This window comes from Heteronotia binoei, chromosome 2 (assembly GCF_032191835.1).
Source record: "Heteronotia binoei isolate CCM8104 ecotype False Entrance Well chromosome 2, APGP_CSIRO_Hbin_v1, whole genome shotgun sequence".
Lineage (NCBI taxonomy): Eukaryota > Metazoa > Chordata > Lepidosauria > Squamata > Gekkonidae > Heteronotia > Heteronotia binoei.
Genome location: NC_083224.1, coordinates 68,063,177 through 68,081,168, shown reverse-complemented (window position 1 = coordinate 68,081,168; position 17,992 = coordinate 68,063,177). Strand labels below are relative to the sequence as shown.

The 17,992-nt window shown below is 46.1% G+C and overlaps 1 protein-coding gene across 1 annotated transcript in view; it reads right to left on the bottom strand.

The window, feature by feature from the left end:
• INKA2 (inka box actin regulator 2) overlaps window positions 1-10,454 on the bottom strand; it is a 36,300-nt gene extending 25,846 nt beyond the window's left edge. The window contains exon 1 of the mRNA XM_060231230.1: window positions 10,338-10,454. Coding sequence (XP_060087213.1) covers window positions 10,338-10,406 — 69 coding nt within the window. The 5' untranslated portion in view covers window positions 10,407-10,454. The remainder of the gene's footprint in view (window positions 1-10,337) is intronic.
• Between the last annotated feature and the right edge of the window lie 7,538 nt (window positions 10,455-17,992).

The window sequence follows — 17,992 nt, the reverse complement described above, 5'->3', positions numbered from 1 at the left end:
AAATTCATTTATTAGCAATTTTCACAACCATGTTGACTTTTCTGGAACAACCACATCCATGGAAATTGTTTAATGAGTTTACTGGCACATTGCCAGATCATGTGCTATGCTTTCAGACACGTGAGAACAGTTGAGAACAGATAAATGAAGAAGAATGGCAGGAGATAAATGTGCAAACTAGAATTCTAACTGCAGCATGTTTAAATTTTAGAAGAGACAAGATTGGATTTACCGTATTTTCGGTCCGGACCATAGGATGCACCTTCCTCCTGGGGTGCGATCCGCTGCCTCCGCCTCCAATCCCCCACTGCAAACCCAGCGCTTCACGAGCGCTGGCTGTGGAGGAGGCAGCGTGCTCCTTCCGCCCTCCGATCCCGGCACTTGCTTTAAGCATCAGAGCTGGAGCCAGGCAGACAGGCACGCAGAAAGCATGCCGCCCCCTCCACAGCTGGTGCTCGCAAAGCACTGGGTTTGCGGAGGGGGTGGGTGCTTCCTCCGTGCCTGTCTGCCTGGCTCCAGCTCTGATGCTTAAAGCAAGCGCCAGGATCGGAGGGCGGAGGGAGGGATCCTGGCGCTTGCTGTAAGTGTCAGAGCTGGAGCCAGGCAGACAGGCACGGAGGAAGCACGCTGCCCCCTCCGCAGCCGGCGCTCGCGAAGCGCTGGGTTTGCGGTGGGGGCAGCGTGGAGCAATCCCAGCGCTTGCTGGAAGAAGCTGGAGCCAGGCAGGCAGGCGCGGGGGAAGCACCGGGATCAGAGGCAGCGGATCCCCCCCCCCCCCGGAGGAAGGTACCTTCACTCCATAAGATGCACACACTTCCCCCCCCCTTTTTTGGGGTGGGGGGGAAGTGCATCTTATGGTCCGAAAAATACGGTATATCCCACCCTTTGCTTGGAGACTCAGAATGGTTTACAATCTCCTTTCCCTTCCCCTCCCCACAACAGACACCCTATGAGGTAGGTGGGGCTGAGAGAGCTCTTTTGAGAACTGCTCTTGAGCAGAACCGCTCTGATAGAGTTTGGACTGACCCAAGATCACTCCAGCAGTTGCTTGTGGAAAAGTGGGGAATCAAACCCGGTTCTCCCAGATAAGAACCTGCACACTTAACCACAAAACTAACTCTCTTTTATAAGATAACAGTCCAGCATTTGAATTACAGGCTCTGCATCTCTCCTCAATTCGAGGGGACCAAATACAAAGATTTTAAAAGGACACTGTGTTCCAATCTAGCAATTTTTCAAAAGCCTAAATGCTCTGCAGTGACTTTCCATTCTCTTGAACCAATGGTCTTTACAGTCAGAAATTCTCATTAACCATTCTAAGAAGCCATACTTTGTGGGGGTAGGAGGAGGGTGCCTGGGAGGAAAAACAGTTTTTGAAAACAGGAACCAACAGAAAGCTCCAGATCAAAAGCAGATAAAAATTTACCAGTCATATTTCAAAAGTTTTGCCCTTGAAGACTACAGGGGTGGCCAACGGTAGCTCTCCAGATGTTTTTTGCCTACAACTCCAATCATCCCCAGCCAGCTGGTGCTGATGGGAGTTGTAGGCAAAAAAAAATCTGGAGAGCTACCGTTGGCCACCCCTGGACTACAATATGACCTAATGCCTAAGGACTATTAGTGTTGCCAGCTATAAGTTTGGAAATTCCTGAAGATTTAGAGGTGGAGCTGGTGGAGGGAGATGATGGCCTCAGCAGGTTATGAAGCCACAGAATCCACTCTTCAAAGAGGTCATTTTCTCCAGATGAACTGATCACTGTAGTCTGGACCCTGTAGAACTGTTATTATCATCATCATTTGTTATCATCACCTTGTCTGTAACAGCCCAAACATGGAAAAACAAAAACAAAAAACAAATTAAGCTCCTGAAGCTGTGCCTTTAGCTTTTCCTTCCCTTGTATTGTCAACCATTAACAGGATTTGCTTCTTAAGTGGGCCAGTTCTACAAGACCTTTCTGCAATGTGACATTTACTCTGCCCCACTGACATAGCAAAGAATTGCTTGTTGTGCGTGTATAATGCAAATCCACATTTTACACAGCACAAACTGGGAGCATAAAATTGAACTCCTACTTAAACTTCACACAGGCTGTTTATTGTCTTTATCTGGTGATACTAAGACTGCTTTTGGCTTTGGTGCATTAGTAGCTCAAGGCATGACCTGGCTGGTAACGAAGAAAGTGGAGAAAAGAACAGGGTCAAGAGATTCAATTCCCACTCCTATTAAGTCCAGACGGTCCCAGCTGTCCGTTAAATTGCTAGTGTTTTTAGAAATGAACTTCATCTATTTTAATACCAGGCTATAAGGGGAGAGTATTGATTTGAAATATTTTATGTTGGTGATTTAATATAGGGTGGTTTTAATTAGCTTGTATCTCCTGTCTTTTGCAAATTTATTTTGCTGCTAAGTGGTATATGAACCAATAAAGAAATGGACATAAATCACTGTGTCAGGATCAACGATCATATCCTGAAAGGCACAGAATTCTAGAGTTTTGACAGTGCAATCCTAAATATGGTTACACTTTTCAATTAGTTTAGAAGACTGTAACTCTATTTAGAAATGCACTGCAAAGTTATTACACTTGACAAACTTGGAGAATGTGCATTCTAGACTTCATTAGCATATTTCAAGTTTAACATTCCTTTAAGGAATTCTGGCTTCACCAGAGATTAGCACTCTGTTAAAGAAAATACAGAAGGAACTGTTTTAAAGATGGACCTGGCCAAAACATACCAGAATGAAAGATATATGGGGCATTACCACTGACCTGGATGCTCAGGATTTGATCCAGCATTCTGAAACTGATGCAACTCTAGAGAAATCAATAAAGTGAAAATGTGCTTATGATTGGGCTGGCAGGGTGTCATCCAGTTTCCATTAAAACTAGTGGCAAAACTCCCATTTAATGTAACAATTCTGAATTGCATTTTCATGTAAAGTTGCCAATATTTTCTGGCAAGGTACATCTACCACTTGCATAACAGACCTCCCCCCTTGCAAACAATAACAACAACAGCATTTTTTCTCACTGCATCTCAGTGCTGGGAGAATGTTTGTTGCTGGTCCAGCATGGCTTGAGATTTAGCAATCTGGTCTCTGGTTCTATCTGAATTTGGTGCAACCTGTGTTGAAACAGATGAACAATGATATGGACCTGCACAATGAACATTATCAGATTCTTACAGTAACATCTACACTATGCAAACAGGTCTATAAGGCTGGGCGTGCCACTGGCAGACACTTGCAATGCAGCATATGTTAGCTTTTTAAACAGGCATACATTTTCCCACTACTGATCAAGCCAAGCAGCAGAAAAATAAAACAAGCACGGACAAAATTTGAGCTAAGGCTTATTTGCCCTTTAGAATCTTATTTAAGTCCTACTGAAATCTATGAGAGTAAGCTGTGGACAGCAGTTATAGTTCCACTTTCAAGAACACTGCTTGCTTTCAATGAGACAAATTCTGAAGTCCTGAAGTACCTTTGACACATAAGTACCTGGACCAATAAGCACACAACCCACAGTCAATTTACGGCACATGGTGCAGCACTGATTTAAATGAGTCCAGGCTGTACCCCAGGGACTGTGTTTAGAATACTCTTCTACTCAGGAGCAGCAGCCATCTGGCCCTAAGTTACACTGCTGTTCTTCTGCTATCATACCTTAACATACATTTCATATACAACATATACGGACACATAAAGACCTAGCTGTGATTCTTTGGTTTGATTTTGCTCCAACTTGGACTCCGGTTTCAGAACATATCATGTAGCAGAGGTGTCCAAAACACCATCTGGTCCTGATATCAGTAGTGTCATCCTGGTGTCTCTGATCAATGTTGACAGAGTCCTGGGTGCTGAGAGGACTACCACATGTAGACTTTACTGCTGTCTATCTTGGCAGGCAAAATCATGCCAGAATGAGTTTAGAGGGCCGTTAATGAGGTCTATTAATTTCTTTTTGATCAAACCGGTTTCCTACACCTCTGAAAAGCTGGGAGGGGGGTTGTTAGATTCTGCCCTCCTAATAGGAAAAAAGAAGCAAGTTGCTAAGAGTGCTTTCTGCCATCTTCATCGTGCATGAAAACTGGTTCCCTTTTTGGACACAGCTGACCTGACCATGCCGATTCCTGCTATCATAACCTCAGTACTGGACTGCTGTAACATGTTCTACATAGAGCTACCCTTGAGAAAAATCTGGAAACTGCAACTTTACAAACTGCAGCAGCCCACTTTCTAGTTGGTGCTAGCATTTAATGCCATTAGACTGGCTGCAGTTATGTTTCTGGGTTCAGTTAAATGTGCAGGTCTCTTCATATATGCAGGTTAGATTAGCCTCTTTCCATTCACAAATCTTCCCTGTGGCTGCTCCTTCCGGGGCATGTGAAGAAAGTTTCAGCTTTGGTACTTTCAGAAGTTGCATAAGGCTGGATTTCTTAAGAGGACTTTTGTACAGGTGATTACAATTTTAAAGACTTTTCTATTTATTTCTTATGTGGATTTTTGTCTGTTTTTATTTATTTTGATTTTTGTAAATAAGTAACTGTGTTTCTTCGAAGGAAGAGAGGCCTTGACAAAGGAGAACTAATAGGCATGGGTAAACATAGCAGAGCACACAGAGGCTTTAGACTGCAGATGGTGGATTCCATCTATGAATGTTCCTTTCTTCTACCCACTTTCTATGCTTGTTGTGCTGGTTTTCTGTTCGCAAAGAGTTTTTAACCAAAGGCAGCATTCCAAACTGCAACCCTCCACTTACAGCCTGAAGCAGTGAAATTTATTTCCCCCCACTTCAGGTCTCTGATTATGGTTGCCAACTTCCAGGTGGGATCTGGAGATCTAGTACTCCAACTGAATTCCAGATGACAAAGATTAATTCCGCTGCAGATAATGTCTGTTTTGGAGGGCAAACTCTATGGCATTAAACCACATTGAGGTTCCTCCCCTCCCCAAACCCTGTCCTCCTCAGGCTCCACTCCCCCCCAAAAAAATCTCCAGAGATTTCCAAACTAGAACTTGGCAACCCTATCTCTGCCCTAACTGCCCCCTCATTCTCTGGCATGCGTGAATCAGGCCTACTGGTGCTCTAGCCCACACTTGCATTATTTTGGCAAACACAAAGTTTGGTGACATGTTCTATCTCAACAGACTTACATCCATCATCCTTTTGACTTCTATCTTCTAGTGTTTGGAAAACCTGGTGATCTTTATTTAAAAGCCAAAATATGTAATCTGTTGGAATAGCAAAACACACTGAAAACTATTGGATAAAATGCTTTAATCTTCTCCCTGTCACCTTGTAGTTCACGACACAATACACAGCAATACCAAGGGATGCACCTGCTATGGTGATTTCTTTTTATTTATTAGAGTTATCTGTTATCAAGACCTGACTAAGCACAGTAGTCATCTTCAGCTTTCTGGCCTTCAACTGTAAACTGGCATACTTACTTGGACATCAGTCTCATTAAGCAAAGAGAAAATGTATTCTTAATAAGCATGCATGCTACAGTTCATCCTGTGCACTAGATATCCAAATACTATGGTGATAATATTTTAGAACAAAAAGCTCTACTACCCAGCTACTTCAATACAAGTATAGCTCTAGGAGGCAACTCTGGCAAAATCTTTAGTAAAATGGTCAAGAACTTCAGCTTCCTGTTTAGAAAAGCCAAAGTCTACGCATCATCACTACCAAGCAAATCCTGCAAAAGTTAGTACAGCATAGTTTGCCAACTCTGGGTTGGGAAATTCCAGATTTGCAGGGGGACCCTGAGCAAGGCAGGGTTGGAGGAAGGGAAAGACTTCAGCCAGATACAGTGTCATAGAGCCCACCCTCCAAAGCAGCAATTTACTCCAGGGAACTGATATCTGTAGTCTGGGAAATACTTGTCATTCTGGGAGATCTCCAAACCACACCTGGAAGTTAGCACCCTACTACAGCATACGTCTAGTGAATAAGTCTGCTATTTAAATTTAATATTGTGCTAGCAGGTATAAAATAACTGGGAGTCCAACCATAGCCAAGGACCCCCTCCCCTTCCAATTGTTTTATTAACTCAGAAGCATACAGGAGGCTTGTCCAGCACATATTATGGGAACTACCAAGGCATTGCAGCTCCTCCCTTTAGGTCAGCAGTGTGTGTTGGGCCCCTGTTTAAGGGACTGCCTCCTGGTATTAAGTCATACAGCAGCAAGCCACAAGTCATTTACTCCAGGATAGTTTTATTAAAATAAATGGAACTGCTCTGGAGTAAATGGGCCACAGCCCAAAACTCATTAGCAGTTCAGGTAACAATAGCTTCTAATGCCATTAGGTCTTCATAAAGCTATTGTCTAGACAGCTGCAAGAGAGCTCACATCAGCACTCTCTGGTCTGATCTCAGCAGGATTACTCCAGAACCATCTAGAAACCTCTGGCCTATAAATGACCTTATCACAAAGTCACTTGCATGTTGTGATCAGAAATAGGTATAGGATTGGATTATGGTCTGCAAATCTTTACACTGGATGTGTGATTTAGGAAGATGTTGAACTGGGGGAAGCTGTGTTGTTTGTGGTTGTTATCTGCTGTGAGGCAAGTAGCTAGAGAAATTCAGAAATCTAATGGAATAAAATATAAGCTGTTCTGAGACTTCTCATAAATTTGGGGGAATCTGGTCCTGATTTCAGTGTCAATTCTACAGACATTTACTTGGGAATAAGCCCCATTTGACTCAGTGGGATTTACCTTTGAGTAAACATACATGGGACTGGGCTGTAAATGAGATGTCATCCCATTGTCTGCACCATTCCTGTGAGGCTGGACTCCTCAGTGTCGTTGAGCCTGTGGGCATTTTTGGAAATTTGAGGATGGGCAGTGGAGGCTTCCACAAATTAGCTACCACAGAGTGCTTGGGGCCAATCACAAAATGTAAGCAGGTTCCAAGCCAAGTGTCCTCCTGTAATGGAGGCAGCTGTTTCTGAATGCAGACACAAAGGTGATGCCTCCTGAGTTCTTCTCAAGCTTCTCCTTCTTTAGTGAGGTAAAGGAAAGCTAGGAATGGCTTTGTGCTTTGAAGAGGAGTTGTTTTGTTACTTGCTGATGGGTCGCATGGTGCCTAGGGGAGCCACATTTAGGATTACTATCTGCCTTGAGTGCAAATGTGATATTCCAAGTAATGCTGCTGATTTTAATGAGGAATCTCTTAAATGATCAGATTGTATTTAAATCCTGTAAATTTATAATCCTAGACTCTTGAGCCCACTATGAATTTAGTCTGAATGAGTGAATTTACTCCAGTCCTACATGAATATTGTTCTGAGGGAATCATTCTTCTTAAGTAAAGAAACCTTTTGTATTCCAAAGCTCTTCCTACAATGCTGACTCCTGCACGACCCTTTCTTTTTGAAAAACAAACTGTAATTGCTTTTTGTTTATTCATATATATGATATATCTCTTTTCAGCCCTTTGGGCTCCTGACTGAACAATTGAAGTGGTTCAGTTCAAGACAGGCTGATTCTCCATAACTAATCAATTAGAATAAAAATGAGGGCATCATAAACATCTGCCGGAGGAGGGCAAGCTCAAGCATGCCATGGAAAGCAACATTTGTGTCTGAAGAGTGGTGTGGGGGGAAGGGGAGAGCACTAACTCGGGATGCTAAATATCCCACTAGCCTGCCTTTGCTCAAATGGGCATTTGTCTCCAAGAAAGAAGAAACAAGGGCTAGGATACCTGTTTACTTCTGTGGCCATGCAGTCTAGTAACTCAGGTGCTGTATCTTGCAGAGTTATGAATTTAGCCCTCAGCTCACCCCACCCCACCCCTGTTGTCTCACTGGGTGGCTTGTGGTTGCTCCACATCAGCTCACAGGAGAATGATCTACCTCATCGGTTGTTGTAAAGACGGCTAAGAAACTTCTAAACTGATTTGCATGCTAGAATCATGTTGTGATTGTACATCAATGAAAACCATGCTTTACCTTAAGGGAAGACTGGTTTGCACTAGGTGGGGGGACATTCTAACTGGCTTGCTATCCTCCAGTGCCATAAATCTAAGTGCATGTTTTTAGGTAGAAATGGCCTTGACAAGACAAATAGCAGACAGAGGACTGGAATTGATCTGGGGTGGGGGAAGGGTCAGATTACACTCCAGGATATAATGATGAATCTCCAGGGCCTAGGTGGTATAGGCAGTAAGTTTCTTTCCTCACTTATGCACCACCTTCAAGATTTTTTTTTTTTTTTGGGGGGGGGGTTCTGCAGCTGTGATGTTTTCAAGCCATTTATTTGAATTAATGGACTCTGCCCATAGGAACCTAACAAAGCTCTCTGATTTACACCAATGCATAACTGCAGCAATTCAATGTAGGTTAGTTCCAATGCTCTAGAACAGGGTTTCCCAAACTTTTCTTTCCCGTGGCCCGGTTATTTTTACACTTCTCCTTCGTGGCCCACTAAAATTTGGGGGTGGAGCCAGAAGACTTTGGGGGTGGAGCCGGGAGACAGGAATTATGTAATTTCCTGTGGGGACAAGGGCCAAATGATGTCACTTTTGGGGCACTCTGAACCAAAACTCCACCTTTTCCTGTGATGTCACTTCCAGAAAGAAGGGGGGGGCAAAGAAAAAAAAACCTTCCTCGCCATCAGATGACCTCAGCCAGCAATAATTCTGCCCAGGGGTCGTTTGGAAAAAAAAAATCATTACTGGAATGCCCACTCCCTACCCCTCCTGGCTGAAAAAAACACACACACACCCTTCTTTGCCACCCAGGCCTCCCGGGGATATCTCCCCAAAAGAACATACTGCAAGGCACAGGAAAGCTCATACCTTGAAGAACACTTCATAGGTCTAAAGTGCCAGTGGACGCCAGCTTTTCTCTCAAACACTGGGAGGGGGGGAGAAGGAAGGAGAGGCAGCCCAGCTCCTCTCTGCATAACACAGAGACGGGGGAAGGAAGGAAGCCAAAAAGAGCTCAGACTTTACAGCCTGTACCAGTCTTCAAGGCTAGCTTTTTTCTGCACAACAGAGAGACGGGGAGAGGAAAGAAGCAGAGCAGAAGTCATCTTTGCTGGGGGCAGGGCTAGCTTTGGCTTTTTTTGTGACCCGGTAGTGAGGCTTCTGTGGCCTGGTATCAGGTCACGACCCTGCAAATGGGAAACACTGCTCTAGAATATAAGAACACATCTGTGAAGTGGCACCAATACAGCCCAGTACATCTGGCTTTGCTTTTTAGTTCTGTAAAGATACAATGGAAACCATATTGTCTCCCGCAGGTTTAAAGGTGAAAGAGATTTGAACAATTTGGACTTGTATGACACAAAATCTATACAAGCAAATTCTGTATGGAAGTTCCTCACAAGATACTTCTTAGCACATGTCTTAGCACCTTCCTGCATAAGAACGACACTGCTTGATGAGGATTGTTAGCAACACTGGACAAAGCCATGCCGGAAAGAAGTTTATGAGAACAAGCTAACAGGAAAGAATCCTTTTGCGGAATGCAATACCTTTGGAGCACTGAAAGCTGGTAAGGCACCCATATCATTAGGTGTAACGCCTAAAGGACAGAACGCCTGGGGAGATTATGTCGGCACAGCTGTGCTGGGGGGGGGGAGAATCAGATGAGGATGGCTGAAAGGGGGGGGGGAGGACTGAGGGAGGGGACAGGAGAATCTGCCAATCTCCTGCCTAAGTCGGTGTCTGGAAAGGGAAAGCCAAGAGGGGGCAGATAAGATAAAGAGCGCCCTACAGGATCTTGACATCCTTTCACTGTATCACCTACAGCGGAAAGACAGTAACAGGTTGTCCTGGGGTGCCAGCACATAATCTCCCCTCCCCCCTCCCCCACACACACTTCCAGGCTCATCCACTCCGCATCTGAAGGGATTATGAAGTTCAACAGTGCCCGTCACTGTCACAGTGAAACCACCAGAAGCCATTCCGTTACAGGATGGCCAGGGAGGGGGAAGGGGGGGCGGGGTCAGAGGTGAAGAGGCTCACTCCTTGGGAGTCAAAAACAAAGAGGTCAAATGTCCGAAGGAGGCGCGAGCAGAAGCCTTCCCCCCCCCTCGAAAAAGAGCATTTTCCATGACAAGAGGCCGGTTGTCTTGTCCGCCTTCCGCGTCCACTCTTAGGATCCCGGTCGGGCTCGGAGGATTCCCTGGCGGGGAAACTGGGGGCTGCTCAGCTGCAAAGGAAGGCGAAGTGGACGCTGGAAGGAACACGACTAACGAAGCTCGCGAAATAAGCAGCCGAGGAAACCACACTGTCTCCGGGACGCGGAAGGTGCAGCGGCCAGAGCAGCGAGTGCCAGCCCTTCGCAGCCCCCGCATAACCCCCTCTCTTACCAGCTCCTGCTTCAGGCGGCGCAGGTAGTGGTCCATGCTCTTCTTTTCCATCTTGCCACCCAAGTCCATCGGGTCAGGCTAGAACAACCCCGCGCCAACGACCCTTCCCTTCGCGCCCGCCGCAGATGACGATGCCGGCCCCAGGCTCCTAGCGGCGGGGTTTCTTCTAGCTCTTCCTCCTGCTAATCCCTTGAAATGTCCAGCCCCATTTCAGGCTCCCTTCCCTTTAAAAATAATAATAATAAAGTTTGCCTCCTACTGAAGGAAGAGCAGCCGAGGCGCCGGGCAAAAAGCTTTAAGAACGCAAAGTTGACTTCACCCGCCGCGCTCCACAAACACACAGCGGCGGGACGCACGCGCGGCTCTTGCTTGCCAAGCACACTCCCACGGGAGTCCCGCCGCGAAGTGGGGCGCCTCCGAGCGCCAGGAGCGAAGAGCCGGGCAGCGGGGCTCGCAGCTGCCTGAGCACGTGGTGGTGGCGGCAGAGGAAGGGCCTGCACGGGAGAGCCGCCTGCCAAGCCCTTGACATCCGTAGGGTAATCCCGGCCCCCTCTGGACTGAGGGGCGGGTCTTCAGTCGCAGCAGCTCCTCGTGTCTGGCGGGCTTCACGGCGAATCTGAGGGATGCGCGTCTGTTTGCCGCCCCCTCGCATGTAGCCTCTTCTTCCCCTGGAAGTGGGGCGCGTACTTCATTGCCGATTTGCATGTGCGAAGGAGAATCAGTTTTCACTTTTCAGTGCCTGCGCCTTGGGAGGGGTGGGGGGTGGGTTATGGTCCTCCTGATCAAAGTAAATCACCACAGAGTGATGTTGACTGCGCTGGAGATGAACTCATACCCTTGCTTTCAGTGGGAGTCCGTCGTCTTCAACGTTAGCTTGGTTCGTGCTGTGCTAAAGTGTCTTGGCACAACCCGACTGATTCAGAAGTTTTGCTTCCTTCCTGCAACATGGCAAGAGAAAGCGTTAAGGGAGAACAGACAGCTCGTGTGCAGATGTGGGTTCAGTTTATCCCACCCGGAGAGAAGAGGAATAGGATTGTCGTTTTAACATCTGCTAAACTTCGACAGGTGTTTTTCTCCTCTGGGCTGCATTATACAACGTTTGGTTGGTTTACACTGTTTTTTATTTCATTGTTTTACAATTTTGTAATTTAGTTTTATTGCACTGATGGTTGCATGGTTTCAAGTTCTGCCGTCCTCCTTGAGTCTCAGGGAGAAAGGAGGGGGACTGTAAATGAAGTATGCCCTCCCTCCAAAGAAAAGTGCCCACAGGAAAGTGTATTCTGGGGAAATGATAGGCATGGGTTAGGGAGGTTCAGGAGTGTGTAGAACAGATCCTGAACAAGCTGGAGACATCAAAATCACAGTCAATCACCGGATGCCTCTCCTCCACCTGCCCACCACATTGGAGGATTGGATTTACAGGGTCTGTTATGTACTGGAACTGGAGTTTGGCCTTAGGGCCAGCAGGGACGCTGAGCTGGAAACCCTAAAACAATAGCCACCTGGATTCAGGAAGGAGGCCCATCAGGGATCATTAGGCCAGCTATTAACCTATAATTGTGTGTAATGAGATGTAATGGGTTTTTGGGTGGGGAGGTTTGCATGCATATAAGCAGGGCTGTTGGTCCTGCCAGACAGTTCTGTTCCTATCTCACTATGCTGAATCACTGAATAAAGAGATGAACTCACTATCTCTTGGGCATCCTCATGCTTTGAACCCAGTACATTTAAGGGTCCAAATTACTCCCTTTCAAAGAAGATGTCACATCCTCCATTGTTTCAAATGGACTAAGGTCAAACTAGAGAATCTCTCAATAAAAACAGAAGTTGGGGGCATTTTTGCAAGCCCAGCAGAACAAGAGCCAATGTAGCACTGCAAACTCAAGAGGACTAAGGTCAAGTAGGAAAGTGCTTTTTGGGGAAATGTCAGGCACAGGTTCAAAAATGTATAGAATGGATCCCCTGCAAGTAATACACACCAAATGCAAAAGTAACCTCACCCTGCTGCCCGTTCCTCTGCAATCTCTTCAAGTTGGGAGCATTTCTAGGATAACACTACAGACAGCCCCAAAAGGTCTCCCCAAAGCTCTCTCTGGAAAAGACAGCTGAAGTTACAGGAGTCTATGGAATGGCTCAGGAACAAGTCAGTGATACCAGACTCACAGATGGTATCAACAAGCCAGTGATACCAGACTCACAGATACCAGATCTGGGCATACCACCCACCCCCAGCAAAGCAAGCTGGGCAAGTATCCCTCTTATGCTTACAGCCCTTCAAGCCTTCAAAGGCAGGTTCTGAAGAACAGAAAGGCAGACATTCCCAGAGTTTCAACAGGGGCTCCTCAAAGTTATACCGTGACAGCTTGCTATGCACCACAGCCCCACCAGACCAGTGGAAACCAGAGTTTTCCATTTCAAGTGGTTAGTGATGCAGTGACAGAAATGCATAAATAACAAGAAGATGATGATGATATTGGATTTATATCTCGCCCTCCACTCTGAATTTCAGAGTCTCAGAGCGGCTCACAATCTCCTTTATCTTCCTCCCCCACAACAGACACCCTATGAGGTGGGTGGGGCTGAGAGGGCTCTCATAGCAGCTGCCCTTTCAAGGACAACCTCTGCCAGAGCTATGGCTGACCCAAGGCCATTCCAGCAGCTGCAAGTGGAGGAGTGGGGAATCAAACCCGGTTCTCCCAGATAAGAGTCCACACACTTAACTGCTACACCAAACAAGAGACTTCCAACAGGGGCTCCCTAAAGTTACTCCATGGCAGCTTGGCGGGCAGGGTACCCCAATCCTTCCAGACCAGTGGAAATCAGGATTTTCCACTTAAAGTGATTAGTGATGCCGGCCATGACAGAAAGGCAGACATCTGACAGTATGGGGGGTCCCCAAAGTAACTCCATGACAGCTAAGTTGGCAAGCAGGACAGGGGCATCCCAACTCCATCAACCAGTGGAAACCAGATGTTTCCATTTAAGGCGAACATGAGGTAGGTGTTATGTTATGAGGGAGATGTTATTATTTCATGAGGTAGGTGTAAGGTGAGGAAGCCCACCTCTACCCAGCATGAGCCAGTTTGTGCCTATCCCTAGTAAGTGGCAACAAAAACTATAACCAAAATAAGGAGGCAAATTAAAAGAAAAGTAAATGGTATCACAGATGAGTGGATAAAAAAGTGTGGTAACAAGCTATCATGTTGATAAAGGAGAGAAGGCGAAAAGATGCTGGTGACAATGATAAATATCACCATAGCTCTACAAATATTCCTCTGATAATATCCCTCCCTCATTTCTGGAAGAGGTTCTCCATAGTCAGATTACTCACAAAACTGACTTCCGTTTTACCTGACCCAGCCTAGTAATGTCTTCAGTTCCTGCTATCTCAGAGGCATTCATGGTTCTCCTTTCGCATTTTGTCCTCACAACAACAGTGTGAGAAGGGGGTAGTCTGAGAGAGAAATGACTGGTGTATGGTCAGCTGGTAAGCATCATCAGGGTAGGCCCAAAATCTTTTGGGGCCCTAGTACAGCTGTGAACTGCCTCCACCCCAGCACATACACATGTGAGGTTGCTGTGGCTGAGGTATACCCCAAACTGTAAAAGCCTGGATGAGCATGGATCTAAAGCAGGCCCAAAAGTGCTGCCACCCTGTGAGCTGGGAGGGGGTGCAGAGCCTGGTGGAGGCACGGCTCATGGCTGCCTACTCTTCTTCCTTCACTCTTTCAGAAGGGTGATGTGGGGGAAGGCAGCCCGTGTGAGCTGCTGTGACCGAGGCAAAGTACTGCTGCTGCCGTGCAAGCTGAATGGGTAGGGAGCCCATTGGTTGCTGACCTGGCAGCTGCCTGCTCTTCTTCTCCCCTTCCTTTGTGGAGGAAGGGGGGCTGATGAACAGGCCCTGTCAGCCATTGCCACCTGGGTGGTGGAACTGGCTGTTGTGACTGCTGCTTGCTATTAGCAAGCCTCTTTCTGTGCCTCTGGGCCCCCACCCTCTGGCAGTGTGGGCAATTGCCTAAGTCTGCCGAATGGGCAAACTGGCTCCAAGCATCATGACTGAGTGTGGATACCTGCCTCAGATAGGAGGTTGTGTCCCCCCCACCCCACCCCTGGACTTCAGGTGGATCCCCTTTGCTTCTGTAATGGGATTGATCCTTGTCAGCAGCCATCCATGCACGTTTGTCCTATTCTACCTCAGCATCTGTCATAGGACTGCTTATCATCTTCAATAGAAGTCCTGCCTTATCTCATCTCACTGCACATACCAAAAAACTGCTGCCTCTCAGTTGTGTGTTACCTTCCTTGGTTTCCTAGATCACCAGATGGTCACTCCCCTGTTGTCTCTTTCTGACACCGCACATTAAACCAGTATGGATGTAATTCATTTTTTTATGTAATCAGCACTTGTTAACTTGCAGCCAAAGCCATGTTCCACCTGGCCCTTGTTTGAGGTGATGTGAGGTGATATGGAAGTTCTGTCTGTGCTATTGTTTGGTCTATGATGGCTGCTCACACAAGAGGCCAGATTATTATCTGACCAAGATACTTTCCTTGGCTGCTTAGATACACAAGAAATTGCTCTGTGAATTGCCCTTTTCACTTACTAACACTCCTTTACCCAGATCTACTTTTTTCTTAGACTGGAGCCATGCTTTGAGAAGTCTGTCTTTTTATAATCTGATACAGCAAAGGAAAGATCCTCCAATACTTCCAGTGGGCCTTTATAAAAAAAAAAAAGCAGTTTTCAAACAGGAGCATGCTGAGTAAATGTCTGCCCACCCTGGCAATGGGGAAAAATGCTTTGATATCCAAACTGCCTATTCAACTGTTTTTTTCTCTTAAATCTGAAGTACAGCATATATTCTGCAATATAACATAACCTGCAGGGATTGTAGCCACAGTCAAACAATATTTTTGAAGGATCTGTGAAAGGTGTTTGTTTTTGTGTGCTCCATAAACCTGTTCTAAAACTTGAACAATAGAATTCATAACAAGAAGAGCAGACGGCAGTTTTGTAAATCACTAGGGGTGAGAGCTGATAGAGAATTTTTTTCTTAAACTTCAGAAGTGACAGCAAAATTCCACTTTTGAAAAACAACATGGTTTTCTAATCTGCCCTCCATATGGATAAAAGGATCAATGAGACTGCCATGACTAGATTTCTGCAAACCCTAGAGAACATACAAGATTACAGAAAAAAATATTTTAAAAAAAAAACGTTGGGGGGCAACCTCCCCAACAGAAACAGCAGCAGCTATGCATCCTAAAAGTTGCCCCGTGGGGCAGAGTGGTAAGCTGCAGTACTGCAGTCCAAGCTCTGCTCATGACCTGAGTCAGATCCTGGCAGAAGCTGGGTTCGGGTAGCCAGCTCAGAGTTGACACAGCCTTCCATCCTTCTGAGGTCAGCTTGCTGACGGCAAAGTGTGGATGACTGGGGAGGAGAATGGCAAACCACCCCACAAAATTCTGCCAAGAACATGTCCTGCTGTGACATCACCCCATGGGTAGGTAATGACCCAGTGCTTGCACTGGGGACTACCTTTACCTTTTAAGCATCCCAAAATGGTGCCCAGTTTGTGAGTGTGGGTGGAAGTCATGTGAGAGGGTGAATAAGATGGGGTAACAAGCAGCCAGCAACAGAATGGGGAGGGGAGGATGGGAAGGGAGGAAGCAGAACCAGAAGGATGGGTGCGGGGATATAAGTGGGGCTAACAAAGGTAGAGATGGACGAGAACTGGAATTGGAAAGGGTATTGAGGGGAAGTGGAAAAAAGTGGATTGGAAGCAGCTGTGAAGTTGGGACAGGAAAAGCAGGCTCTGGAACGGGAGGCTTAACCAGTGATTTCACTTTTCCTGAGAGTTCAGATGGGTCTTCACACATAGCATTCTATCATATTTTTATCATGCTTTCCTCAAAAAAGCTCAGTGTGATATACATGGTTTTTCCTGTTACACACCCTTAGTGGCCTCAGAGCATGTTCCAGGGCCCTCAGCTTAGGGCAGGTTTCTTCTTGTATCTCCTTGCCAGTGATGAAAGTTTCTTCGCACTTTCCCCTCTTTTTCCCCATACAGGTTCTTGTGCCATCATGAAATCCTTTACCCCAGCCTGCCCTCCTGTGTGCTATTTTCTTCCTAGGTAAGTACTGTGCGCGTTCTTTTGGCTCCCTCCTGGGCCAATGCTTGGATCTTCTCTTTGTCTAAATCAGTGCTGAGATTGGCCTCTTGCCTGGGCCTTCCCCTCACTCTGAGGGTTCTTTGTGCACTGTTGGCTGGAGGCTTGCCTTCATCCTGAGTCCTCCCATGCCTCTGGACCTTGCATCTGCTGGCCCACCACTCTCTTTTGATGACAAGAGCAGCCAGGCTGGGCCCTGCTCTTCCACTGGCGGCAGTCCATCACTTCCGGCCTGGCCATTTTTACTTCTATCTGGACCAAGGAACTCCCCATTGCTGCCCAGGCCCCATGCAGACCAACATTGCTATCCTTGGAATCTGCATTCTTTACTGTGAATATTAATCATTTACTTCCTTTTAACATAACCCAATTTGGGGTAACAAGGAAGTCTGTGTGTGTGTGTATGTGAATGAAGCTGGTTCAACTTCTGAACTTTTGCTGTCTATGATGTGGCAGAGTTAAGAATCTCCATGTGTTGTCTTGTGTGAATAGAAGCACACCCACCAAAGCCAATGTTACTGCTAGAGGATTTTGTGTAGGGTGCTAAGCATGAGAGAGATGGGGCAAGAGCTTGGAATTGTGCATCAACTGACTTGTCTTCATTTCTGCCACTCTGGGCAACTGCTGAGGCTTGACTGTATCATTTAGCCTAGGCTATAGATCCAGGTTTGTAGCTGTGTTGGTTTGAAACAATAGAACAAAGTTTGAGTCCAGTGGCTCCTTGCAGACCAACAAAGTTTTATTCAAGGTATGAGCTTTTGTGTGCAAACACAGTTCCACAGATACATGGAAATGGAAGGTAACTGATTAAACAAGCAAGCTGTTCAGCCTCTGTCTAGAAGTTTGAATGGCTGCCTTCCATTTCTATGCATCTGAGGAAGTATGTTTGCACATGAAAGCTTACACCTTGAATAAAACTTTATGGGTCTGCAAGGTGCCACTGGACTCTAACTTAACCTAGGCTGTAGAAAGTGAAGAGGACTTGAGTACTGGTCTCTGGGAATTCTCAAACCTGGTCTGGTTTTCAGAAGCTCATGGACTGTTATTAATTGCCTTCGTTCTGCAAAATATGCCTTATGTTTCTGTTAATATTACAGAGATGTTTCAGCTGTTTGAAACTCCCAGTAGTTTACAGAAGGATGTGATCAAACACTGAAAGACAAAGATACTTTCCCATTTTTGTGTATGTGTAGTGAGTTTTTATATGAATGTTGAAACAGTATGTTTACTCAAGGAACCAGCTTGTGCTGAAAGAAATATTCTAAAAATGGTTTATCTAATAGCATTTTCAATTTCTCTGTATTATATACTTGCACATATTGGGTGAAGTCATACCATAAGTGTGGGCAGCTGAGTGTGTTATAGGCTTCCCAATCCCCAGGTCCCCTGGTTTTACAGCTGGCCAACAGAGGGAAGCCCCGCCAGTAGTAGATAAGGGTACCCTATCATCATCAAGCCACATTCCAAAGTGACAGCTGCCCCGC